Source organism: Schistocerca cancellata, chromosome 4 (assembly GCF_023864275.1).
Source record: "Schistocerca cancellata isolate TAMUIC-IGC-003103 chromosome 4, iqSchCanc2.1, whole genome shotgun sequence".
Lineage (NCBI taxonomy): Eukaryota > Metazoa > Arthropoda > Insecta > Orthoptera > Acrididae > Schistocerca > Schistocerca cancellata.
Genome location: NC_064629.1, coordinates 502,594,837 through 502,622,045, shown reverse-complemented (window position 1 = coordinate 502,622,045; position 27,209 = coordinate 502,594,837). Strand labels below are relative to the sequence as shown.

General features: G+C 39.2%; 1 protein-coding gene across 2 annotated transcripts in view; it reads right to left on the bottom strand.

Moving 5' to 3' along the window:
• The window catches only part of LOC126183723 (thrombospondin type-1 domain-containing protein 7A-like), a 1,149,604-nt gene that overhangs the window by 101,698 nt on the left and 1,020,697 nt on the right, over positions 1-27,209 (bottom strand). For both annotated transcript variants that reach the window (XM_049925914.1, XM_049925915.1), the window contains one exon: positions 16,181-16,334. In XM_049925914.1, coding sequence (XP_049781871.1) covers positions 16,181-16,334 — 154 coding nt within the window. The remainder of the gene's footprint in view (positions 1-16,180; positions 16,335-27,209) is intronic.

Genomic DNA, 27,209 nt, shown 5'->3' with positions numbered 1-27,209 from the left:
AGTAACTTCTCCTTTTTGTCTGACAGACGGCATAACAGGGAGTCAAACATTTTTATGAATAGCTCCCAATCCCCTAAGGGGACCTGTACACTGTTGCTAATATCATTTCTACATTATCTAGCTGCAGTTCACATGCACAATCTTTAAAGTGCTGCTCAACACAAAATCTGCTTACTTCTACAGTTTTGTACTCATACATTTGTAGATGCATATAATTAAAAACTAATCAATCAGTTGCTTAAAAGAAATTTACCTCCTTTACTGTTTTTGGGCACTTAATGCCCTTCTTCAGAAGGTTATACCTACTGTAGTCAATGTGATAGTTATGAAGAAGGCAATAAGTGCCCAAAACTTGTACAGAAATTAAATTTCTTTTATGCAGCTCTTTGCTTATTATTTTGTTGTGAAGATAAAATAGCTAATGAAAACAGTTAGATAATGAAGAGTTATTAGAAAGTGACATACAAGTATTGGAGTGATAAAATGTTGCCATCTACATAATTAAGTTGCTAAGATTGAGTGGAAGATGGTGATTAATTTATAGAATCTAAGAATGCATTTTGACGTTACAGATTTCCTTTTATAATGTGAGTTAAGGGGAAAAAAAATCATGGCTCTAGTGTAAATTCAAGGTAACAGATAACAGTCTCAAGTAATAGAGCATAGTAGTATGGGTGTTTTAATTATTGCCTATAACAGTGTTACTTGAAACCACCAGAAGATCCTTGTAAATCTGTTGCTTTTTGCCCTTTGCTGGGAGTGCATCAATAAAATTTCAAGAATTTGACATAGATATTCATGCTTCTGGCTAAGTTTACAGCTCTCCTTGGATCAGTAAAGGATGATCTGAGACTGTGGAAACCTGGAGTATACACAATTACTTGTGATTGAGGGATGACTTATATATCCATACTATTCAGAACCAATGTTTAGAACACCATCGTCACAATCATTAGCTCCAACTGTGTATAATGAGGTGCATATAATTGCTCCTGCTTTCCTCTACTGGGAATATGTTTTAAAGTAATCTATTCAGTTTGATTATCTGATAATATTATTAATAGGTATAAGGGTTAGCCATGAAGTAAGATGTGAAACCTGATTTTATCTGATATTAAACAACAGTCTTCATTTTGGCAAGTGGATTCTTTTAATTAGTGTTCTGCTAGTGATATGTGATTTTGTCTGTTTCATCCACTGGTTCACTACAAGTTTACAGTGCTTCTGCTTGCACTTGTGTGGTGGGCTCGCTGCAGTATACTGTGTGGTTATAATTAAACTTTCCCTATTTAGCACGTTATAACGTGGAAGCTAATTACTGTATGAGTACCAAACTTGATAGCATTAATGTCAATGACATGGGGAAGAGAGTAATGCAGAATCAATTCAATTGAAACACTTTTAATGTGCTGCTACGTTACATCATATCATTACATACCGGTACCATTACTGTTACAAAAGGGCCGCAATATGGCACCCATCAGTGTCCAGAAGAGTCAGAAAGTGCACGATTGCATTCTACATGGCAGAACAAAGCATGTCGATAAGAATGCTGGTTACCTCTCTTTATTGATGGGCTTCAGATCAGCACATGTGTGAATGTTGCCCTGGTAAACCCTGTCCTTCAGGAAGCCCTACAACCAGAAATCACAGGGAGTGATACCAGGTGTTCATGCCGGCCAAGCATTTGGAAATGATCAGCAGATAATTTGACCATTTCCAAATGTGTTTTCGAGAAAAAGGTGAACTTCACGAGTGATGTGTGGTGGGGCCCCATCTTGCATGAAAACTGTTGAGTTCAATGTGTCTCTCTCCTGTAGGATGGGTATGACATGCTGGAGAAGCATATCACAGTAATGCTGGCCAGTCACACTGCACGTCTTTGGTCTTTGAGCACCAACCTGTTCAAAAAGAATGGGCCAATGATGAACATACCCATGAAGCCACACCATACAGTGACACGTTCCCCATTCAGAGGAACTTCATGCATGGTGTCTGGAGGTGAAGATACCCACACGTGGCAATTCTGTGTGTTCACCTCACTCATCAGAGAAAAATGAGCTTTGTCTGTCCTTAGGATGGTCCAGGGCCAGCCCTCATCAACTTAAATCCTTGCAAGAAGGTGGAGCATGAAATCCACATGTCACTGCGCATCCTGTTATGCAAGCTGCTGTACAACATGGATCTTCTACTGATACCATTTGAGAATGGTTTGAAGCACCTTTTGTACAGTGGCCTATGGGATTTTCAACTTTTATGACACAGCATGCACACTGCCTGATGATTGGGAATTTCACGCAGCATTGTCTGTCATTCATCAACCACCTGTGGTACAATCAGTCATCGGCCTCTTCCTGGAGCAACACCCAGTTCTCCAATTGATTCGAACTTCTTCATCATGCTACACAAAGCAGGCGGAGAAAGAGGACACTTCCATAATCCTTTCAGCCAGTGATATTCTTGAATCACAGCTGCAGCATTACTGTTGTTTTGATAATAGAGCTTTAGGAATAATGGACAGTGGCACTTTGATGCATGGAAATCATGCACCCCATACTCTGGACACTGATTCTACAAAGTTTGGAACTCATATGGTAATTAGTTTCCATGTTACAGTGTGTTAAATAGGGAAAGTTTAACTATAGCCACCCAGTATAAACGAGCTGCAATTCTGTTGGAAACACAGATGTGGTGAGATTATGCATCAGCATACTCACCTGAAGATGACAGCCAGCTGGTCTGCTGAAATGTTATGTCAAAATGACTAATTATCCAGCTACATGCTCAAGGAGAGCATCATCAGCACCTGATACAGTTTGATAGGGGCCCCATTGTCAGTCCCCAATTGGCTGGCTGACCAAATCACGCAGTATCCACACTTTTGAGGCATTTGAATGTGACATTGACTTAATGTTGGAATGCATGGGAATGTGAGCAAAAGCATACTTCTCAACTAGTTTTCAGATGACCACATCTGACTGCCACAAGGGATGATCACTGTAGTGTGAATCAGGCACATCATAATCCCTTCACATCTGCACCTGCCATTTGAGAACAAGAATGGACTCATTGCAACATTCTGTGTCATCCTGTACAATTGTTTAGAGACTATAGTTCAATTCTTTTATCTTGGCGGCTCACGGATGCCTGCCCAGACACAGGAGATTGCTGCGTTGCCAGTTGCACACGACGCACATGCCGCACGCGCCAATAGAAGCAGCGCCATGGTATAGCATAGTTCGCAAGCTTACGTGTAGGGGGGAGCACGCAGTTTGTGAAGTAAAGCCACCACGGTCACATTAACCCTTTCGCTGCTACAAAGACGTGCTCCCTGCATTCCGTGCTGTGCGCGATTTTTGTCACTGCACTGCTCGCCTGTGCAGACACATTGTGTTCCAACTGCTGGTATCTTGTACACATTTCATTCTCAACATTGTGGCAACTAAAATCGACCATACGGAAAGTATACGCTATAGACTTCTACCTCTGCAAACTCTTCAAAATTTCGTGCAATGGTTTACTACATTTAATGCTGCATAATAACTGCACTGAACATCGAAACAAAATTAAGTCATTTATGGGGGGAAGATTCAGTCAAGAAGACGTGTGAAAATCAAATTTTTGGGCCAAATAGTTTTTGTGAAACCGAATGATAAGTGTGTCAAAGCAGTGGGAACACCATGTGTCTGCACAGGCGAGCAGTGCGGTGATGACAAAATCACGCACAGCGCGGAATGCGGGGAGCACGTGTCTGCAGCAGCAAAAGGGTTAATGAAGAGACAAAGCACTAGAAATTTCAAAAAATTGCATTCAAACGAATATAATTCGTGAAGTAAGGCACTTCGATATTGTTTTTAAATAATGTAAATATGAAGCACCGCATAAGGTCTGATCTCATAACCTTTCGCGTAGCAACCCAACACCTTAACCATTACGCTAACGCACCTCGTCTGACTACATAACGCCATGAGGACTATAACACGTCACGCAAAATACTGACAAACACTGTTGGTATGACTATGAATTACTCACGCTTCGTCGAAGTACAATAGGAAATAAACAATTACTGCTGTTCTTTATTGCGAAAAAGTGGTTCGTGAGAGTGATACAAACACCTTTCCTTGCTATCTCGCCTGAATTAGGAGTCTTATTGCTTGTTTGGTTTAATTAATTAATAGAATATGAAGCAATTGGTATAAAGAATGCTTTTTCCAAACTTTCTATAAAAGAATGCCTGCTATCAAGACATTGCTTTTGTTCTATTACTTTATTTATGACTGAACATTTCTAAAACTGAAGACACTCGTCCATGCTCTGCACTGCAGTCGAGATGTGGCAACGTCGTTTTCTGTTCATTGGCTGATTGTGTTTTGTGACGTCAGATGCGCAGAACGAACCTAAACTCAGCCGCCAACATAAATGACGCGCACTTTAGTAGCAGCTGGACAAAGGAATTACTGTCCCATGCCTAGGCTGCCGCTACCACCACAGCACAAATAGCTGTGTTTGGAATGATGCCATAACCAGGAAGCACAGACTTCTGATGAAGGACATTGCATAATGTATAGAAAAAATCATGCCTCTGCACTACCCTGGATAACCATTGCCAGTGAGTATGGCAGCGTCCTGGGGAGAGGCCCCATTTATCATAAGTTCTGGTGAGGCATGGCAGTGTTACTCCTAGCATCACAATGTCGGAAGCCATGGAGTATGACTTTAGATCATGGCTGGTAGTGAGTGAGGGAAATCTAATGGCACAGTGGTGCATCAGACATTCATGGTCCTCATGGGCAAGAATCATGGGACCATTTTTCAACAGAACTCTGCTTGGCCACATATGACATGCGTCCCTATGAACTATCTGCATGATGATGAAATCCTCCAATGGCCAGCAAGATCTCTAGATCTGTACCACACAGAAAATGTGCAGGACTAGCTCAGACAACACCTCTTTCTGAGTGACAGTATTAATGATTGATGGTCCAGTTATAATAACATGCTTCCTAACTGAATTAGTGCATACGTCCATGACACAATGGATGTGTCATCATACTGATAAGGGGGCTTATAGTGCCAAATCTGTTGTAAATTTGACTCATATTTTTTAATCACTGAAATAATATCACATGCCCTCTCATCCAGTGAAGATTCATTGCAATTCCTCTTCCCGTGCTGGGGCTTCACTTTTTTTGACTGGCAGTGCAGTTAGATTTTCCTCTGCATTTCAGGTTCCCTATCAAGGAACTGCATTTTGCTGTGTTGCAGTGTTTGTAATGATAATCGAAAGTATTTTTTTTTACACAGACTAGACATTTTTAATGAATTTTATACATTTGTGAGCATAAATTTATAACTTGAAGAATATTCTGGATATGTTTCAAGAAACACTTTTGGCAGTCCAGTAATTCATCTTTCCCTGACCAACAGTTGGCTGTGGTAAGTACATTACCTAGATTAGGAGCCTGAAAAATCCCAGTATGTAATGTCTGCTTTCATAGACAGTTGCTACAAATCATAATGAAGATAACAGTAATATTCATGAACATGATCTCACATCAACTTACTTGAACAATTTGACATGGAGATATGTCTCACATGAAAGTAGACTGAATAGATTAAAGCATGATAAACTTGGTATTTGTTGCAATGTAAGCAAAGCTTATCTTGTACATTATCTTATGCTCTGGAAAGCTTATTTAATATTAGTTGAATATTGTGAACATTGTCCTAAGAGGGTAAAATTTTCCCTAGTGTTGCTTGCAAGATTTTAACCTTTTGGAATAACTGCAACTGAAATTAGAAAAAAGTGTTTGACATGTAATGAACTGGATGTGTATTTCAATGTGTGTATGATTTTTTTTATTGTCAAACAAGTTACAAAACAACTGATGGGATGACATAAAAAGGTGGAAATGAAACCAAGTTCATCATTCAACAAATTCTGAAAACCGACCTAAAATCCATGTTATTGTTAGATGCATGCTCAAGACACTGTATATCACCTCTAGTGTGTAAATGGTAATCCAGAATGAAAAAAAAAAAATATTGTGTTGCAAAGCATGTACTGAAGGCAAAAACTAAACAGAAAGGAATGCAAAGTCAGAATTATTGGCATTCGCGTAGTAGAGATACCATACTGCTACATGCTTTAAAATATAAATGTGAGAAATTCAGGCACCAAAACAGAGTGTGATAATAAAACAACAAATGAAATATGACTTGTAAAAACAAAAGTGATAACCTTTACAAAAAAGAGGCTCTATTATGTTTAAAGTATGGCACAAAATTTCACTTTCGACGTGGAAAGGTTGATCCCTCATTAATATGACACTTAACATCTAAAAAAGGCATGGAAATGTGTTAGTTGTATGAAGGGTGGAAGCCAATTACAATTTACAGGGATTAATTAACTGTCTCAGTGCACCTTACTGTCTGCATAATGTATTTTACAGCAGTGACTCAGGATGCTTTTTTAATTTTATTTTATTTAATGCTACAGTAAGTATGCTGTCATAGAGGCTGTTATAAATAATTTTATGGCACTTGATGAACAGATGACTGAAACTGGCAGTTAAGAAATATTTATTACATAAGCAGCTCTTGGAATTTCTGAAATATGACTTATTTCAAATACATATGACCTCTCAGAGGATGTCAAATCAAAACTGGTAAAAGTGACCAAAATGCAGATACACCAACTATGATAAAAGTGCAAAGGATAACTAAAAATCGAAGAAAGATTACATATTCAGTGCAGTAAATGAAAAGGTGGAAGCACCGCAGGGTAGATTTGTCCCATGGGCAGGAACTTGTAGAAGAGTTGCCACTCAAGTCGATAAAAGTAGTCAAAGAAACAGTAAAATTATATGTACCTATTAGAATTGTGTTAAATGGATTATCGGGCCATGATGCACAATCGATTAACTTATAAAACCTAATGGGGCATACACTTCAGAAACCATTAAGAAAAAGTGTGAGGGTGCTCAACCCGGTATCTATAGAGCACTTCAGAGAACATTTAGGAAATGCAAACTGGAAAGATGTGTATAATGATCCAATTACTAATGATAAATGCAGAATATTTCTTGATAAATTTATATCCCTTTTTGAACATTGTTTTCCAAAGAAAATTACTGAATGTAACACCACAAACTTTTCAAAGAAACCTTGGATTACTATAGGTATTAAAGTGTCTTCAGAAAGAAAAAGAAAACTGTATGAGACAGCAAGAACTAGAAAAGGTCCAGGAGTAGTTTTACACTATAAAATTTATTGTAACATACTGAGAAAAGTTGTAAGGAAATCAAGAAATATGTATGTTAGAGAAGAAATTAACAACACCAGCAATAAAATCAAATCAATATTGAATGTTGTTAGAAGGGAGACAGGAAAAGTAACCAATTGGGTAGGTAGTATTACTGTTAAAGAGAATGAGACCATCTTAACCAGCAGAACACAGGTAGCCAATGTATTGAACAATCACTTATTAAGTGTAGGAGAAAAAATTGGTGAGAATAGTTCAAAAGAAAAAGCCTGGCAGAACATGGAAGAGTCAGATTTGAAAAATTTTAGTCAGATTAATTTTCATCTAACAACCTCTTGTGAAATAAGGAAAATTATTAAATCTTTGAAAAATAAATGTCCTGCTGGAGTAGATGACACCTCTAACAAGTTATTAAAACAATGTGGAGCAATTACAGCTGATGTTTTGAATCACATATGTAATGCATCACTGACTCAGGGTATTTTTCCAGACAGGTTAAAACATGCCATTGTCAGGCCTCTTGCTTACAGCATTTTCAAAAACCTTTGAGAAAGTACTGTGCTCAAGAGTGGTTAACCATCTCAACAGTAATGGGATACTTAGTAAATCACAGTTCAGATTTCAGAAATGCTGTTCCACTGAGACAGATGTATACAATTTCACTGTCCACATAATGGAGTCTTTAAATAGTAAAATGTCACCAGTAGGAATATCCTATGACTTATCCAAAGCATTTGATTGTGTGAACCAAGACATTATGTTAGAGAAATTACAATTCTATGGTATAAATGGAACAGCATATGAGTGGTTTAAGTCATATCTACAGAACAGGAAGCAAAAAGTCTCTTTATATGCTTCAAGTGATTCAAAGGAGTTTGCCACTTCATCTAACTGGGGTGAAATTACATTAGGTGTTCCACAAGGTTCGATCATGGGTCCCCACCTGTTCTTGATATATTTGAATGACCTCTCTACTTATGTGAAACAGGATGCTGAACTGACACTGTTTGTTGATGATACAAGCATAATTATTAATCCAGTAAAAGGAAGTCTGATACAAAATGGTAAAAATAAGGTCTTTGTAAAAGTTATCAATTTGTTTTCTGCGAATGGGCTTGCTCAGAACTTTGAAAAAACACAGTACATCCAATTTTCTGCTTCAAAAAGTATAATTCTTTCAATAAATATAACACATCAAAAGAAGTCAGTAGCCAGGGTAGAGCATACTAAGTTTTTGGGTGTACATACAGATGAGAATCTTAATTGGAAAAGTCATATTTTGGATCTCCTAAAGTGACTAGGTTCAGCAACTTTTGCAATCAGAATAAGTGCCAATTTTGAGGATGTAGAAATTAGTAAGCTAACACACTTTTCATGCTTCCACTCTCTGATGTCATATGGAATAATATTCTGGGGCAACTCAACACTTAGGCAAAAGGTATTCACCGCTCAAAAGAAAGTAGTTAGAATAATGTGTGGGGTTCATAGTCGCACACCTTGTAGGCATCTGTTTAAAAGGTTAGGAATTCTAACAACTGCTTCACAGTACATTTACTCAGTAATGAAATTTTTTCTCAGCAACATGGACCAGTTTAAAATCAACAGTGACATTCATGATTACAATACCAGAAAAAAGAAAGACCTACACTATCCTTTACTTGAGCTATCTTTGGTACAGAAAGGGATAAAATATGCTGCTATAAAATTTTTTGATAAATTACCAGATGAAATAAAATGTCTGACAGACAGCAGTAATAGTTTCAAAAACAAATTGAGATCATACCTGCTTGACAACTCCTTCTACAACATAGACGAATTCTTGAATATGAGTAAATAAATCTGGAGATATAATATATGCATTTTGTGCCATTTAAGAGAATGGGTTAGATAATAGAAATATTTTGGTATAACACTATAATGAAAATAAAAAACCTAGTTTCCTGTGCACATTTCTCATGCACTTGACACGTTCCACATCATAATGGTTTTTCCATGCTATTGATCAACTAACTAACAGTTTGTGATGGGAGGGACCAACCATGATGTATGGTCTTTGTAAAGTGACTATTGCAGCTTACATGTAAAATAAAAAATAAGGTTTTAAATAGAGAAATTGCAAATGAAACGTTTTTAGTTTTGTTTGATAGCTACGATAACAGAATGATATTGACAGATGTCTCAAAAAACCCTAAGAATTTGCAATCATATGAAAAGGCTGACAGTGTCACTAGAGTTTGTATCTGAACACCCTTGGATGACAATGGAACCGAAATTGATGGTATCAATACAAAAGTAGAAACTCTGATTTCCATTTTCAATTATTTCTTTACAATGGAAGACACAGAAGTACAACTGCAGTTAAAATATTGTACTACTATAAAGCTGCGTAATACCAGTATAAATATTTGCATCAGCAGTGTTGCAAAATAGCTGAAATCACTAAAACTGAACAAGGCCCAGGGTCTCATCAGATTCTATATAGAATTAGCCCTCCTTCTAACCACAATATACCAGTACCATAACATCTCCCAAACAGAAAAACTGTGCCCACTTGTGGGAAGCAAGCAAAGATCAAACCTCTCTACATGAAGAGTAACAAAAGTGAATAGTCATGCAATGTCATTGCTGTCCATCTGTTTTAGAATCTTAGAACACATTCTGAACTAAAATATAATGAGATGACTCGACCACTGTGATCTGCCATATGCTAAGCAGCTTGAATCCTGAAAACCATGGACCAAGGCTAACAGATAAAGTATTTCTTGACTTCCAGAGAATATTCAACTCAGTACACCACTAACACTTAACAAAAGTATGATTATAGGGTATCTAACAGAATTTGTGACTGGATTGAGCATTTACTGACAGGCAGGATGGAACATTACTCATGCAGTCCCAGCTGACACCACTAACACTTAACAAAAGTATGATTATAGGGTATCTAACAGAATTTGTGACTGGATTGAGCATTTACTGACAGGCAGGATGGAACATTACTCATGCAGTCCCAGCTGATACTTTGTGTGCTGGCTGATGGGCAGCCCCTGATCTACTATATTTCTGAACTGGGGCAAAAACATCCCCCCCTCCCACCCCCCCACCCCCCACCCCAAAAAAAAAAAACCTCGAGTGTTTAAGCTAGGACATCAAAAATTGAAAGAAAATAAATTTTTCAAAAATATGTTCATTTTGTAGTGCACATCTTTCTGAAGAGGTTAATATTTAAAACTTATATGTTTGAGGAAATGCAAGACATGTTATTTGGTCTTAAGTGTGCCAAAGTGCAGGGCCAAACCTCTTCACACAACATTCAGTTGCATGTCATTGTCTTTTGCTATGTGGAATACAAATGTGCATATTTTGTAATGGAAGCCTATTCTCACTATAGTGGAAATTAAGATGTCCAGTGGTGTCTCTCCTGCTCCCACTTGGGCTGGCTTGACATCCCACCCACATTTTTATATATATAAAAAAAGAAAACAACTCAGGATTAACACTGGGTGGAATTATTTTTGACCTGGAGAATAAGAACTCTTCAGAAAATTTGTATTTTCCATCACCTATTGTGATGTAGTGAGTTAATGCACAATAACAATTATTGCAGTAAGCTACACTGCAGTACAGCCCACAGTATTGGAGCCAGAGGCTGTGAAGGAGACCGCAAGTTGTGTCCTACCTATGAGTCATATACACCATCTGCTACCGCAGCATGAGAACAACTCCTGTGTCACTTCGAGCGACTGTATATTCATGCCACCTATGAACCTAAATAAATGATATTAATGCTATTCAATCATTTTCAAAATTGGTATGCTACATTTTGTTATTCAGGATAAGATTGTATAAAAATTTCAATATTGTAACTATCATAGTTTTGGAGATTAAAAATTTGCTAAAATAAAAAACTGACACTAAGGAACTAAATTCAGTTAGGAAATATAATAGTTCATCTTTTGGTATAACTGGAAAACATAAACAGAATTCTCAGTGTGCAGAATTAATTAATTGAGATTTCCATATAACAACTTTAAATATTTTTTGTTTTCACAATTTAAAAATCAGACAAAATTATAATTTGTGTCTAACATTGCTGTGGGAATAAATGTGAGTAAATGTGAGTGTGTTGGTGGGACATTCGCCAGACTTAAATGTTGCATGATATACCATCTTAAGTAACCTGCAAGAGTTACACAAGCATGTCGTGGGAAAATGATCCTAGAGAATTTACCCACTTTGCTGATGACATATGTCTAGGTGTAATTGCTATTGTAACAGAGCAGCCAGAAAGTCAGCTGGAGTAAAATCAGTATCTAAAGATTATTTCCAGAATTATTGCCTTTTCGTTTTCATTTATTAAACTTTACTTTAATATTTGTATGTCAGAATGACATAAATGCATCTGTGTATAAGGATTGGAGCAGACCAGTTTTGGTTAGAGTATGATCATGAGCGAGCATTCTGATTGGCAGCAAGTATAGTCAGCCAATCAGAACTGAGTCGGTTCCCGCTCGTTACCTGATAGTTACACTGGGAGTGAGGCTGCAAGAAGAGGAGTCACTCACTAGCTTTTGAAAGCGGACGGTCATGTTACTAGTGCGAGTCAAAATAATGTGTAAAATGAAGAAATATTTGGCTTCTCACATTCAGATTGTGTGGCCGTAATAGCAGTTGCATTTACGGACAGTTTTGTGAAGTTTGGAAGTTTTGGAATTGTATTGTTGGAAAGATATTCGTGCATGAAAATTTGGCCTTCCTAGTATCCCCATGGCATGTTTCAGTATTCAACCACTGAGCATTTTTGGTGAGCAATTTCTTTTTTAGAAATCCACAATAAGGACCAACTGTAATAACTCAAATTAGGGGTGAAATTAATGACTGTGAAAATGCTGCTTAATTCAGGTCGAATCTGGACAGATTTCTAGCTGCTGTGCATATGAAATGTGTTTATGAATTGTGACTGGGAAGAAAGTAGCCAATAGTTTAAATGTGGACTGAATAGTACCATTTCTTTGGCTATAAGGACAAAATAAACATTTTTGTGTGGAAATTTTGGACATTATTTTGCAGAAGCTAATCCATTTTTTTACTGCCCGAAAAATTGAATGACAGTTTTTCTACAGATCTTTCTTTCATTACTAGAGTTGTGCCACCTCAGTAATTGTAGATATTAGATGGTGCTTTATATCAACACTGCTTTTACATCATCTTGTAAGTATCTACGCTGCCGAGTGAAGGGACATCGAGCAGACGCTGTTCTGAGGTAGGTGAATTTTAATGTGCAACTGCACAGAGAACAAAAACCTGCCCCGCCGCACTATTAGCTAATAACTTTCTCTTTTGTGTGACATAAAATTAACTATAGGAAGCATAAAACCAGTAAAGTCAAGAGACAAGCAAGACAGTACACATTTCTTTAATATTTAGGCTCCAGCATTTTTTCCCCTAGCCTTGCTACAGCTTTACAGGACATGCTTTCTTTTATGCAAAAGGATTTGTTACTTCATCAAAATTTGCCAAATATTTTACTACATGGAAAATCAAAATGTCATTGTCCAACACTGAAAAAGCTGTTGAAATGAATAGCACCCAAGACTGGTGTGGTTTCTCAATTTGATTTAATCTGTTTTGGCACTGTCTCCAACATAAAATGAAATGGGCCTTTCTAATATTGCAGCAGTTGTAACACATGCCAAATGAGTGAGACTGTTTTGGCTCAAATGGTCATTTTTATCTACCTCATTCAGAGAAATAACATGACAGAGTATAGTTCAAGAAGTACCAACATCAAATGACTGTGAGGCATTTGAGTACAAGTAAAAAGTTTTATGTTAGGAAATAGTTTCAAATTTCATTCATATGTTCCAGTTTATCAAGCATGAGATTGAAAAGTAGTACTAGTATGAAATTTTTATACAAATTTGGAATTGTCATATCCTTCCATATAATTTGTGTGATGTCCCCATTCTAACAATTAATCTTATCATCATTAATTCTATATAACTATTCCTGCCACTGTCAAAACTTATGCTCCAGCGAACTTCACTAACCATGCCAGAATCACCAGTTTATTTATCCTGCATTTATTAATCAGCTAGGCATTATTACATGTTCGTAGAACTCTGTTTGCCGCACTATTCAGAAAATAGAACTTAAGTGGCTGCTAACCAGGGCCATACAACAGGCCCTTGGTAGAGTAGCAATCTGGCAAAATTTTCTCTTAAAATTTTGTCTTCATGGAAGCACTGAGGAGATAATATGTAATCGTTCTTACCTTTTATTCCTGTTAGTCAATTATTTCCACTCTGGTAGTCTGAATCTATGGGTTTCACGAGTAATTATAGCAATGCTTATCATTCGTACACCCAGGCAACCACATAAACAAACAGCAATTGGTACTTTTTTTATATTCACCCATTTGGGTTTATTCAGCTCAGCTCATGTAGCCCCATCCCCTTTTGCCTGCTTCAAATTTTTTTATTCCTTGATGCAACAGGGATTACGCTGGCAGAGACATTACGTACACTACGCACACATTCAAAAATCAACTTATGATTCATTCAGAAATCAACTTACAATATGTTCAAAAACCAACAGAGATGTGTTTCAAAATCATACGAATAATTTATAGACAAAATGCAATGGGTGGCAGGCACTTTGTGAAACAAGGTTTTGTTTCTTAAAGAATATAGATGGTGCTCCCTGAAATTGCTGCCTTGGACAGATACCCAGTTGCCCCTCCCCCCCTCCCCCCTACTCCCTCCTAGATCCAGGCCTGATGATGGTAAAGAGTGTACAGGCATTTACAGCCACTCCCATTGGCCACCACACCAAGTGTCAGTTGGATTACATGAATAATGTACTATCTTGGATGAGAGTCATCAACAGACGTAGAAGTAACTTCAAGTATTCTTCAGGGAAGCAAGACACTGTTCATGTTCTATATTAATGACCTGGCAAACAACATTAACAGTAACCTCAGAACTTTGCAGATGATCCAGTTATCTATAGAGAAGTACTTTCTGAAGAAAAACGCACAAATATTCAGTCAGCTCTTGTCAAGATTTCATAATTGTGCCAAGATTGACAAAATGCTTTAAACATTCAAGTATTTAAATTTATACAGTAATAGTATCCTATTACTACAATATTAGTGAATCACACTTGGAATCAGGCAAGTCATATTAATACCTGTTTGTTACAGTTTGTAGTGATATGAAATGGGTTGATCACATAGGTTCAGTCATAGGTAGAGCAGGTGACATATTTTGGTTCATTGACAGAACACTGTGAAAATGTAATCAGTGTACAAAGGAGCTTGTGTCCCATCATGAAGTACTGCTCAAAGGTGTTGGACCCTTATCAAACAGGTATGCCAAGGGACATTGCGTGTCTACAAATAAGGGCAACATGAATGGTTACATGTGTGTTTGACCCATGAGAGAGCATCATTGAAATGCTGAAAAACTGAACTAGCAGACACTTGAAGATAGATGTTAACTATCTTGTAAAAGTGTACTTACAAACTTTCAAGAAATGGAATATTACAGCCACCTACAAATCACTTTCATGGGGTCTGTAAAGACATGATTAGGCTAATTATTGATCCCAAAGAAGCCAGCCAGAGTGTTTCTAGGCACTTCAGTCTGGAATGACGCGACCGCTACGGTTGAAGGTTCGAATCCTGCCTCGGGCATGGATGTGTGTGTCGTCCTTAGGTTAGTTGGGTTTAAGTAGTTCTAAGTTCTGGGGGACTGATGACCTCAGATGTTAAGTCCCATAGTGCTCAGAGCCATTTTAACCATTTTGAGCACAAAGAGGCATTTATGCATTTTCCATTAGGTCCATTTGCAAATGGAATGGGATGAAACCCTAATATGTATTACAATAGGACATATCTGCTGCACTTTACTGCACAGTGTTTTACAGAGTGTGGATGTAGATGCCACTTAAAGACAGGGATACATGTCCAGTGTGGCTCAAAAGAACATCTGAGGTTGTTTTATAAAAATGTAAGAAGTCATCAACATAAGGGATGAAAAACATTGGAGATAAGGTGGCTATGTGATGAATTTTTTTAAATTAATGCAGAAAATTTAGTATAGAGCAGGGAAAACAATCAATTCCTCTGATGATATGAGCTGAATGATCAGTGTTAGTAATTAACCTACAAACAATATGACAATACATGTTTTTCCCAGAATACCTCATCTCATTGCAGACTGGAATGATTTCTACAGTCTGATATACTTTGAGAAGCTCTAACCTTCCTTTTTTCTGCAATGGGCACTGTGTTGTTACTTCTTTACTAGCTCCAGTGAAACAATGTTACTGTGCTGGCATCACACTTCTGAATGACAAAGATAGCAGTTCTGCAGCTAAAAATTATTCACCTTTTGCAGACAAATATTATGTGCAGAAGGATTTACATATGGAAGTGCAGTTTACCATAACTGACATAATGAATCAGTGTTATGAAATAAATTATGTAAGAAACAGGAGTAAACAGTAACATGAATTTCACACGGTGTAGAAAATTTACTTCTAACATTACATTTTGTTTGCACGATGCTCTGTAGAATTAAAAATTAGCAGTTAACTGCTAAAATCAGGGATATTACTCACCTTTCCACTGAGAAAATAAATCCTTCTAAATAATCACATGACTTTCACTGATAACAATTGAAAATGTTCAGTGATAAAAACTAAATGGAGTAGTTAGTAAAACAATGAAATTTTAAATTCTAGTCTTGTAGAAGCTGGATAAAGGAGGTTAGAAAATGCCCTTTTCAATAGAAGAGCTGCTTCTGACACAGGGAATTTTAAAATAATGGAAGTAATCTGAATTCAAACATCTTATAAAATGCTTGTATATTTCAGAAATTATGTAACATGCATAGTAATGCTGCTCATGCTGACCTTTGCACATTCTGACCAGTCTGACCAAGGACTGACTACACAGTCTCCTGGGCAGGCCACATGGCAGGCATTTACATCAGCAGGCTGCTTGACAGGGTCACAGTAGATGTCAGGCACTTCCACTGCAACTTCATTGACGGTCACCTTCATACACCTGGAAACAATTTGCAGTAGTGTTACTCATCATCATGAAACATAGACAACATTTACATGATACAGAGGTTGCAGCTGCTGTACCTAATTATTCAGAGGAAATCCTCAGAAGAGTGCATGCAAAAAGCGCCTTCAGCCTTGCATAATAAGAGGATATTATTTCAATGTATTAACTGATGTATGATAAACGTGTATTTAGTACAGGCAGAATATATAAATTTCACGTCATTTTTTTCAGTAAAACAAGAAAAATGACATAGTTGATTGAACAAATGAATGGCAGTAGCCTCTATACCTTAGTATAAAATAGAATTTCCCTAGCTTTATCACTATGGACATTACGAAATGTGTGTATGTGAGGTACTAATACATTCTTTGATTCCACGCAGAAGCTGGTTTCGTAGTAACTCACTGAGCAAAGCCCTGTGGAATCTCAAAGTACTCTTGTGAAAGTCTATCTCTTATCTGTTAATTTTGTTCTGTAAAAATTAAAGATAAGTGAACAGTTTTCAAGAACAAGGTAGATGACAACAAGTTCATTAAGATAACTTGTAAATGAAATACTTTCTGCAAGTGCTCCCAATGAAACCCATCCTGGAAAAAGTTCTTCAACTATATTTATCTTCTCATTCCATCTTAAATTCACTAAACATGGCAGAGTCATTATTATTATAATGACTTGTGAACAATGGTTTATCAAATAGTTCAGAGCTTCTCTACCAATATGTGCAGGTTATATTAAATTACTTCAGTTGAAAGTTGTCAGTTTGTGTATAGTGCACTAATTATCTGCAGATAGTCCTTGATTTAGCAACAAATTTCTGCTGTGTCAATGCTGCATCAACAATAGGGTCATCTGTGAAGAATCTCCCCTCTATGAACCATAGACCTTGCTTAGGTATAGTGGCTTGCCTGCCTCCTGATACAGATAGCTGTATAGTAGGTGCAACCACAAGGGAGGAGTGTCTGTGGAGAGGCTATATTAAGCTGTGTTTCCTGAAGAAGGGCAGCAGCCTTTTAAATAGTTTCAGAGGCAACAGTCTGGAAGATTGACTAATCTAGCCTTATAACATTAGCTAACATGGCATAGTTTGTACTAGAAGTGGGAACAGCTGAAAGCAAGAGGAAACTACACCTGTGATTTCTTTTCCCCTAGGGCATGCAGCTCTACTGTGTGGCTGAATGATGATGGCATCCTCTTGGGTAAAATATTCTGGAGGTAAAATAGTCCCCCATTTAAATTTTGGGGTGGGAACTACTTAGGAGGATATCATCATCAGTAAAACAAGACTGGCAGTATACATGTAGGAACACGGGACATTAGATCCCTTAATCTGGTCGCTAGGTTAAAGAATTTAAAAAGTGAATAGGATGAAGTTAGGTACAGTGAGACTTAGTTAAGTGAGATGTCAGGAAGAACAGGATTTGTGGTCAGATAAGTACAGATTATAAACACAAAATCAAATATAGGTAATGTAGGAGTAGAAATAATAATTAATAGGGAAATAGGACTGTGGGTAAGCTATCATGAACAGCATAGTGAATGCATTATCATAGCCAGGATAGACATGAAGTCAATTCCCACCACAGTAGTACAAGTATATATACCAGCTTACTCTGCAGATGATGAAGAGACTAAAAAAATGTATAATGACAGAACAAAAATTACTCAGATATTTAAGGGAGAGGAAAATTTAGTTGTGATGGGGACTGGAAATTAACAGTTGAAGAAGGAAGAGAAGAAAAAATAGTAAGAGAATATGTGCAGAGATTGGGGGGGGGGGGGGGGAGGGGATCAAAGAGGAACCAACCTGATAGAATTGTGCACAAAGTATAATTTAATCATTGCTAACACTTGGCACTTGGTATAATAATCATGTAAGAAAGCTTATGTGTAGAAGAGGCCTGGAGACAGTGGAGGGCCTTGTATTGATTAGAATATTTCCAGAGACAGATGTGGACTCTGACCATAATTTATTCCAGTTGTAGTGATATGAAGTGGAATAACCACATAGACTCATTCACAGATGAGGCAGGTGTCAGACTTCAGTTCATTGGTATGATACTGTGAAAATGAAATTAATTTACAAAGAAAATTACTGGTACTTATTTAACACTCATGCTACATATACATAGAATATAGCTCAAGTTTGTGGAACCTATGCTAAACAGGACAAACAGGGGATGTTAAACATATACAAAAAATGGCAACAAAAATGGTTACAGGTTTGTTTGATCCACAAGAACAGCATTAGGGTTGTGATTAACTGATACTGTGTTCATTGGATGCTACGTTTTTACATTTTGTAAAGTGCACAAATTTACATTTCCGAACATTTGAAGCAATTTTCCAATCTTTGCATCACTACGTAATCTTATCAAGTCCAGGCTGAACGTTTATTTATCTTTTGTCGGACAGTAATTCATTGTACATGAAGGGCGCCCATACATGGGGAGAAGAGGAGTCCGTCATCCCCCTCTCCCCTTTCTCTCAGGGAAAGGGTAAAATTAGAGTGGCCAGGTGTTTTTCTTTCTAGAAATGGTTTAAAATTCGGAATTACGTAGGTTTTAACAGGGTCGGAAATGGAGCTTCCTTATGGCTGCTTGCACGTCATAACTCTTCTTCCAAAATATTAAAAATTCCTTCATACCCTCAGGTCTAGTGGCCCCCTCCCCTAAAAATTTTTGTATGGGCGCCCTTGATGCAGGGTGTCCGAGAAGGGATGGTCAGGGATGTGACAAAAATGGTCATTCAGATCAAAAAAGACTCGTGAACATGGGCTCTAAAATGCTCATTGCAAAAACTATGAGCCTTTATTCAGTAGAAGAGATGCGTTTCACAGTTGCGAAGACGTACAGCCTTTCAGATATGCACTGTAGAGCCCGTGTTTACTCGAACTTTTTTGCTTGGAATGATCGTTCTCGTCATATCCCTGAATACTGACCATTTCTGCTGGAAAACCAGTAGATGATTACATTGTCGGCAAAATGGCCGAGATTAGGCCTATTATCAACATTGTCTACCAAGTCATTAACGTGCGAACACCAAGGGTCCCAACACACTCATTGACTCCTGTAAAAAGATTGCAAAGGTGAAGGAGATGGGCACAGATACAGCAAGACCTAAGGTTCAGAAGTTGATGACTTCCCCGCAACGTCAGTTTTGGTTCAAAATGCTTCAAATGGCTCTGAGCACTATGGGACTTAACATCTGAGGTCATCAGTCCCCTAGAACTTAGAACTACTTAAACCTAACTAACCTAAGGACATAACACACATCCATGCCCGAGGCAGGATTCGAACCTGCGACCGTAGCGGCCGCGCGGTTCCAGACTGAAGCGCCTAGAACCGCTCGTCCACATCGGCCGGGTCAGTTTTGGATGTTGTCAATTTTTCATCCTGGAACAACAACAAAATTAAAGGTTCAGTTGTTGTCCCAAATTTATAGCTCGTTAACAAAATTATATCAATCAAATTGACCTTATCTACCAAGGAACATCGTGGATGTTTTTGCCCCTTACACGGCATCGCAAGTTTCTTGTACCTCCTCCCGTTTCTAATATGTAAAGCAGTACTGTACATCATTGCTGTCGCACTTCGTAATATACACTACTGGCCATTAAAATTGCTACACTACTAAGATGACGTGCTACAGACGCGAAATTTAACCGACAGGAAGAAGATGCTGTGATATGCAAATGATTAGCTTTTCAGAGCATTCACACAAGGCTGGCTCCGGTGGCGACACCTACAACGTGCTGACATGAGGAAAGTTTCCAACTGATTCCTCATACACAAACAGCAGTTGACCAGCGTTTCCTGGTGAAATGTTGTTGTGATGCCTCGTGTAATGAGAAGAAATGCGATTGCGGTTTATCGTATCGCGACATTGCTGCTCGCTTTGGTCGAGATCCAATGACTGTTAGCAGAATATGGAATTGGTGGGTCCAGGAGGCTAGTACGGAATGCCGTGCTGGATCCCAATGGCCTCTTATCACTAGCAGTCGAGGTGACAGGTATCTTATCCGCATGGCTGTAACGGATCGTGCAGCCACGTGTCGATCCCTGAGTCAACAGATGGGGACGTTTGCAACACAACAACCATCTGCACGAACAGTTCGACGACGTTTGCAGCAGCATGGACTATCAGCTCGGAGACCATGGCTGCAGTTACTCTTGACGCTGCATTACAGACAGGAGCGCCTGCGATGGTGTACTCAACGACGGACTTGGGTGCACGAATGGCAGAACGTCATTTTTTCGGATGAATCCAGGTTCTGTTTACAGTATCATGATGGTCGCATCCGTGTCTGGCGACATCGCAGTGAACACACATTGGAAGCGTCTATTCGTCATCGCCATACTGGCGTATCACCCTGCGTGATGGTATGGGGTGCCATTGGTTACACGTCTCAGCCACCTCTTGTTCGCATTGACGCCACTTTGAACAGTGGACGTTACATTTCAGATGTATTATGTCCCATGGCTCTACCCTTCATTCTATCCCTCCGAAACCCTACATTTCAGCAGGATAGCGCACGACCGTATGTTGCAGGTTCTGTACGGGTCTTTGTGAATACAGAAAATGTTCAACTGTTGCCCTGGCCAGAACATTCTCGAGATCTCTCACCAACTGAAAACGTCTGGTCAATGGTGGCCGAGTATCTGGCTCGTTCCAATACGCCAGTCACTACTCTTGATGAACTATGGTATAGTGTTGAAGCTGTATGGGTAGCTACCTGTACACGCCATCTGTTTTACTCAATGCCCAGCCGTATCAAGGCCGTTATTACGGCCAGCGTTGGTTGTTCTGGCTACTGATTTCTCAGGATCTATGCACCCAAACTGCGTGAAAATGTAATCACATGTCAGTTCTAGTATAATATATTTGTCCAATGAATACCCGTTTATCATCTGCATTTCTTCTTGGTGTAGCAATCTGCATTTCTTCTTGGTGTAGCAATTTTAATGGCCAGTAGTGTAGTTCCAAATTAGGGGTGGTACCATTCTGCAGTACTACTGATGTTCGAGGACAGCCGGCCGTGGTGGCCGTGCGGTTCTAGGCGCTCAGTCCGGAACCGCGCGACTGCTTCGGTCTCAGGTTCGAATCCTGCCTCGGACATGGATGTGTGTGATGTCCTTAGGTTTGTTAGGTTTAAGTAGTTCTAAGTTCTTGGGGGACTGATGACCTCAGATGTTAAGTCCCATAGTGCTCAGAGCCATTTGAACCATTTGTTCGAGGACAACAGCGAGTAACTACTTTATAGACCCAGTGGTGACAAGTCTGACACACTGCACGAACACGCGTACCGTCTAATAGGTCCAGCCACACGGGAACAGGTACAGTTTGTCTCTGCAATGGTGTATCGATTTTTATGTCATGTGTTTATTGCTAGTTTCTAACTGTAGACGTTGTTATTCAAATAGTGCTAATCAATTTTCTCAGTTTCTAAAATAATCCAATATTTCAAAGCAATTGCAATTTTACGAATGAATATTACTCGTTTTTAAAGAAATTTTAATTAGAAATCAAAGATTTTAGCAGCACTGCTTTGGCAAACTGATATGCTAGTTTTCCACCTGGTTATTAGTAGACGATGAAAAAAACCTTTTATAACCAAGCATCTTCATTTATGTTCAAGTTTGCATTTCTCGAGATGTTCGCCTATTTTTGTCCAACGTCTGTAGATACCTCTTCAGTGATCGGTCAACAACTGTTTCTAAGTTAAAGCCATAGTTCCTCCACATACTCCCACCCAGAGATAAATTTTTCAAATTTCCCCTTGAGATTTGAGACAACTATCTGTTATCTACTATACTAACCGTGTAAATTTTTCTACTTTCTTTAGCTGTCCTTTGTACATTGATAATCGTCGTTGCTAAAACTGTCTCATGTTCACTGATACCAGTTCCAACAGTAATAATGAGCTCAGGTCTATTTGCTATCCATGTGGTATCTGTTCTTTCGGTCATGTGCGGAAGAGCAGACACCATTTGGATCCTGCAGGCGCTATGAATCAAGATACAAAGGAATTACTGACATTCAGCTGCTAATGCGTAATGATTTCTAGCTATGGGGAAAGTTGTAAATTTGTGCTTGCCTGATGTGTCCTGCTCAGTAGGCAGATGCTCTGACCACTAAGCCATCAGGACATAGTGGAAGTCGCACCTGTATGGACTACCCTAGCACGCCCCCCAATCAGACTCAGATTCTCATCTTATCCACACACTATGACGTAGAGAGCCCCTGCCCATTATCCTAATTACTTACGGCGTTTCGCCTATTCCCTTACGTATGAGTTCGAGCGTGGTATACATCTCGACTGAAGGGATCGTTGGCCGGACCCGCCTTAGTTATATATGTGCTGTCCGTTTTTTCGGACATGTCCAAAGAAACAGACAGTATTTTGATCCTGCAGCCACTATGAACCACGCCACAAAGTGTCAGTAGTGTATTGATAAGCTGAGAATTGGGATCTGAATGAAGGTGTGCCAGAGTAGTCCGTGCAATTGCGACGACCACTGCGTCCGGATAACATAGTGGTCAGCGCATTTGCCTAGTGACCAGGAGACCAAGTTTCGAATTTGGGTCCAGTACAAATCTTCAGTTTTCCCCATTGAGTAAACCAACATTTACTAGTAGGTAAATGTCCGTAATTACCTTGTGTCTTGTTTCATAGTGGCTGCAGAGTCAAAATAGTGTCTGTTCTTTTAGACATGTCCGAAAAAACAGAAACCACATTTATAATTAACGCGAGACTAGCTAGTGGAGATGCACACCATTCATGAATTCTTACGGGAATAGATAAAGTGCCACGAGTAATGAGGATAATGGGCAGGGGAACTACGTCAGTAGTTTGTGGAGATCAGTTGCGAATTTTGGTCTGATCGCAGGTGTGCTAGAATAGTCAGTGCAGTTGTGGTGACCACTGTGCCCGGATGACGCAGGTACGGTAGGTCAGCTTGTCTGAGTGAACGGATCTACGAAGACCCTGAACGGGTGTCGTGAGACGTCCGCGCCGAACAAATGCAAAGAACAGTAGAGAACAAAATGAGAGCAACAAAGAATAACAATAAAAAAAAGATGGCTTAGTGGTCAGAGCATCTGCCTAGTGAGCAGGAGACCGGTGTTTGAATCCTAGTCCGCCACAAATTTTCAACATCCCCATTCGATGTAAATCAATGCGCACTAGCAGCTAAATGTCATTAACTCCTCTCTTCTCTATTTTTTGCCCTTTTTACTAGTATATGTACGTCATGAATCGACTTCAGATCTAACTGTTATAAATAATTTCCAAAGAACACGTTCAGTATACTTTCGCCTACCACTAAGTAACTGCAATCATCGCAGTCGGATATTGGATGATTAAAATGCTCTCCAGTGATGACAGTATGATTGGGAAAACTACAAGCGAGCTAAGACTTTCTCTAAAGTTTTCAAGTACGTCTTGTGTGAAATCTAATGATCGACAAGAGGACCCAATTATAAGTTTGTGCCCACCCTTCAAACTGAGTTTACCCCAAACAGTCATGCAAGAAGCCTCAAGTTCTATCTCAGTCGATCTGAGTTTATTGGCAACTATGATGAATACGCTACCTCTATTTCAATTTTTCATTAGTCTATATTTCCAATGTACGATTAGGTTTACCTCAAAAATTTCACTGCTGTCTATTTCAGGTATGATACAGCTTCCTGTATCCTACCTAGTGTTGTATAATAAATTTTCTTGAGACGGAAAAGCTTCTCTCTACAAATCAACACGGATTTAGAAAGCATCACACATGTGAAACTCATCTAACCCTTTTCTCACATGACAACTAGGAAACCATGGATGGAGGGCAAAAGGTATTTTCCGTATTTCTAGATTTACAGAAAGCGTTTGGCATGGTGACCCACTGCAGACTGCTAATGAAGGTCCGAGCATACGGATGAGGTTCCCAGGTATGTGAGTGGATCGAAGGCTTCTTAAGAAATAAGACCCAGTTTGTTGTCCTCGTCGGCAAGTGTTCAGCAGAGACAAGGGTATCGTCAGAAGTGCCGCAAGGAGGTGTAATTGGACAGCTGTTATTCTCTGCATACATAAATGATGTGACGGACAAATGGTTCAAATGGCTCGAAGAACTATGGGACCTAACATCTGAGGTCATCAGTCCCCTAGACTTAGAACTACTTAAACCTAACTAACCTAAGGGCATCACACACATCCATGTCCCAGGAAGGAATCGAACTTGCGACCGAAGCAGTAGCGCGGTTCCGGACTGAAGCGCCTAGAACCGCTCGGTCACAGAGACCGGCTGTGACGAACAGTAAGCAGATGACACTGTGGTGCAGGGGAAGGTGTCATCGGTGAGTGACTGCAGGAGGATACAGTGTGAATTAGACAGAATTTCTAGTTCGTGTGATGAATGGCAGCTTCGTCTAAATGTAGAAAATTGTGAGTTAACACGGATGAGTAGGGAAAACAATAATGTAACGTTCAAATACAGTATTAATGGTGTGCTGCTTGAAGAAGTCACTTCGATTAAATATTTAGGAGTAACACTGCAAAGCGATATGAAATGGAATGAGCACGTCTAGATGGTAGTCGGGAAGACGAACGCTCCACTTCGTGTTGTTGGGAGAATTTTAGGAAAGTGTAGCTCATTTATGAAGGAGATGGCTTATAGAACGCTAGCGTTACCCGTTCTTGAGTATTGGTCGAATTTTTGGGATCCCCTCCATGTCGGATTAAAGGAAGACGTCGAAACAATTTAGAGGCATGCTGCTGGATTTGTTACTGCTATATTCGATCAGCACGCAAGTATTACGAAGATGCTTCGTGAACGCAAATGGGAATCCGTGGAGGGAATGCGACGGTCTTTTCGCGAGGCACTACTGCGGAAATTTAGAGAATCTGTGTTTGAGGCCGACTGTAGATCGATTCTACTACCGCCAACCTATATTTCTCGTAAGTAACACCAAGATAAGATGTAAGAAATTAGGGCTCGTACATAGGCCTATAGATAGTCGTTTTTCCTTCACTCTGTTTGCGAGTGGAACAGGAAGAAGATAATTATAGTCCGTGACAACGTTTACGACTTTTGGACCGGGAATGCACAGTAGACAGCGGCACAGCTAGCCAATCAGCACTCAGTCTTTTTCCGCATTCCGTATTGTGTAAACTTAGGTCATATTTGAGCGTTCTATTGTGTTTAACGTGCGCGAAACTACGATTGACTGATTTCTGTGGTATTCTGTGTAATCTGTGAGTTTTCTCATAGTGGGTGAAACACGTAGAAGGTGCCAAGTGTTTCACAAACAGGCAAAGGATCTTATTTTTAAAGTGTACTCTTTCTTCAAACGTGAGGCAAATTCAGGTGAGCCGGTCTGTTGCCAAGGTGCACGAAATAGTGTAGCTGCTGTCTCCGCACTTCCAGCAGAGTTTACAGTACAATATTCCATGTGAGTTGCGCGGCCAGAGCCCATTAACGCAATCGCCGACTATAGTAATGGTAAGTGGTACCCGCAGCCATGCACTGTACGGTGGCTTGCGGAGAAAGTACGTGGATGTAGATGTAGATATAGGTTCCACTACTTTTTAACAGCGCCTCAAACTCTGGGACTTTATTACAAATCTTCAGAAAGTTGTTCACTAGATTTTAACAGTCTTATTTCAGAGTGGGAATTTTTTGCATCCCACACTAATTCTTCGAAGTCTCACACTTCTATCATTATATAAACTGGATATTAAGTCGCCTAATATAAGAAAAAAACCGTTTGTGCGCCTTACACGTAATCAGCTACTTGGGCAGCAGGCACTGATTTAAGGGGACCGTAATGTTCCCATTATTATGAAACAAGTCTAGCAGGTCGTAGCCTTTGTTGTCACAAACATTCTAAGTGTCTGGTCCAAGTTTTTCACTCGACTTAGAACCAATGCCACGATCTACTGTGGGTCAATGTTGAACATTGTCAGCTTCGTTGAAATTCCATGAGAAAGGCTTGTCTTTTCAACCTTCCGTGCCAGTCGCTGGAATGATCTAAGAATGACATCGGAGCACAGAAGAAAGCATCTATCCTTCTAACGTCCGCCACAATCTGCAGTTGGTTGCAACCTGTTCTCTCAATGGCTGTCAGAACTACCTCTTCAATATGTTGAAGGAAGGAAGATAAGAGATTAACGTCCCGTCGACAACGAGGTCATTAGAGAGGAACACAAGATCGTATTATAGAAAGACTGTGAAGGAAGTCGGCCGTGCCCTTTTCAAAAGAACAGTAACACAAACATTTAGCTTATACTACTTATGGAAATCATGGAAAATAGAAATCTGAATGGCCGGATGAGCATTTGAATCACCTTCCTCTCGAACGCAAATCTAAGTTAACGCAAATGAATAGGAAAAGAATCACCGTAATGTTTGAACACAGTATCAGTAGTGCGCTGCCTGACAGTCACGTCGATTAAATATGCAGGCAAAGCAATATAAAATGGAACGAGCATCTAAGGATTGTAACAGGGAAGGCGAGTGGTCGAATCCGATTTATTGGGAGAACTTTAGGTACGTATGGTTGATCTGTAAAGGACACTGCGTATAGAATACCAGTGCGACCCATTCTTGAGTACTACTAGAGTGTTTTGGATCCCCACCAGGTCAGATTAAAGGACATCGAAGCAAGTTAGAGGTGAGCTGCGAGATTTGTTACTGGTAGGTTCGAAAAACATGCAAGTATTACGGAAATACTTCGTGAGCTCAAATTTGGTTAGAAAAGGCGATGTCCTTTTCGACGAACGCTATTGATGAAATTTAGAGAACTGGCATTTGAAGCAGGGCACAGAATGATTCTACTGCAGCCAACGTTCATTTCGCGTAAGGACCACAAAGATAAGATAAGGTA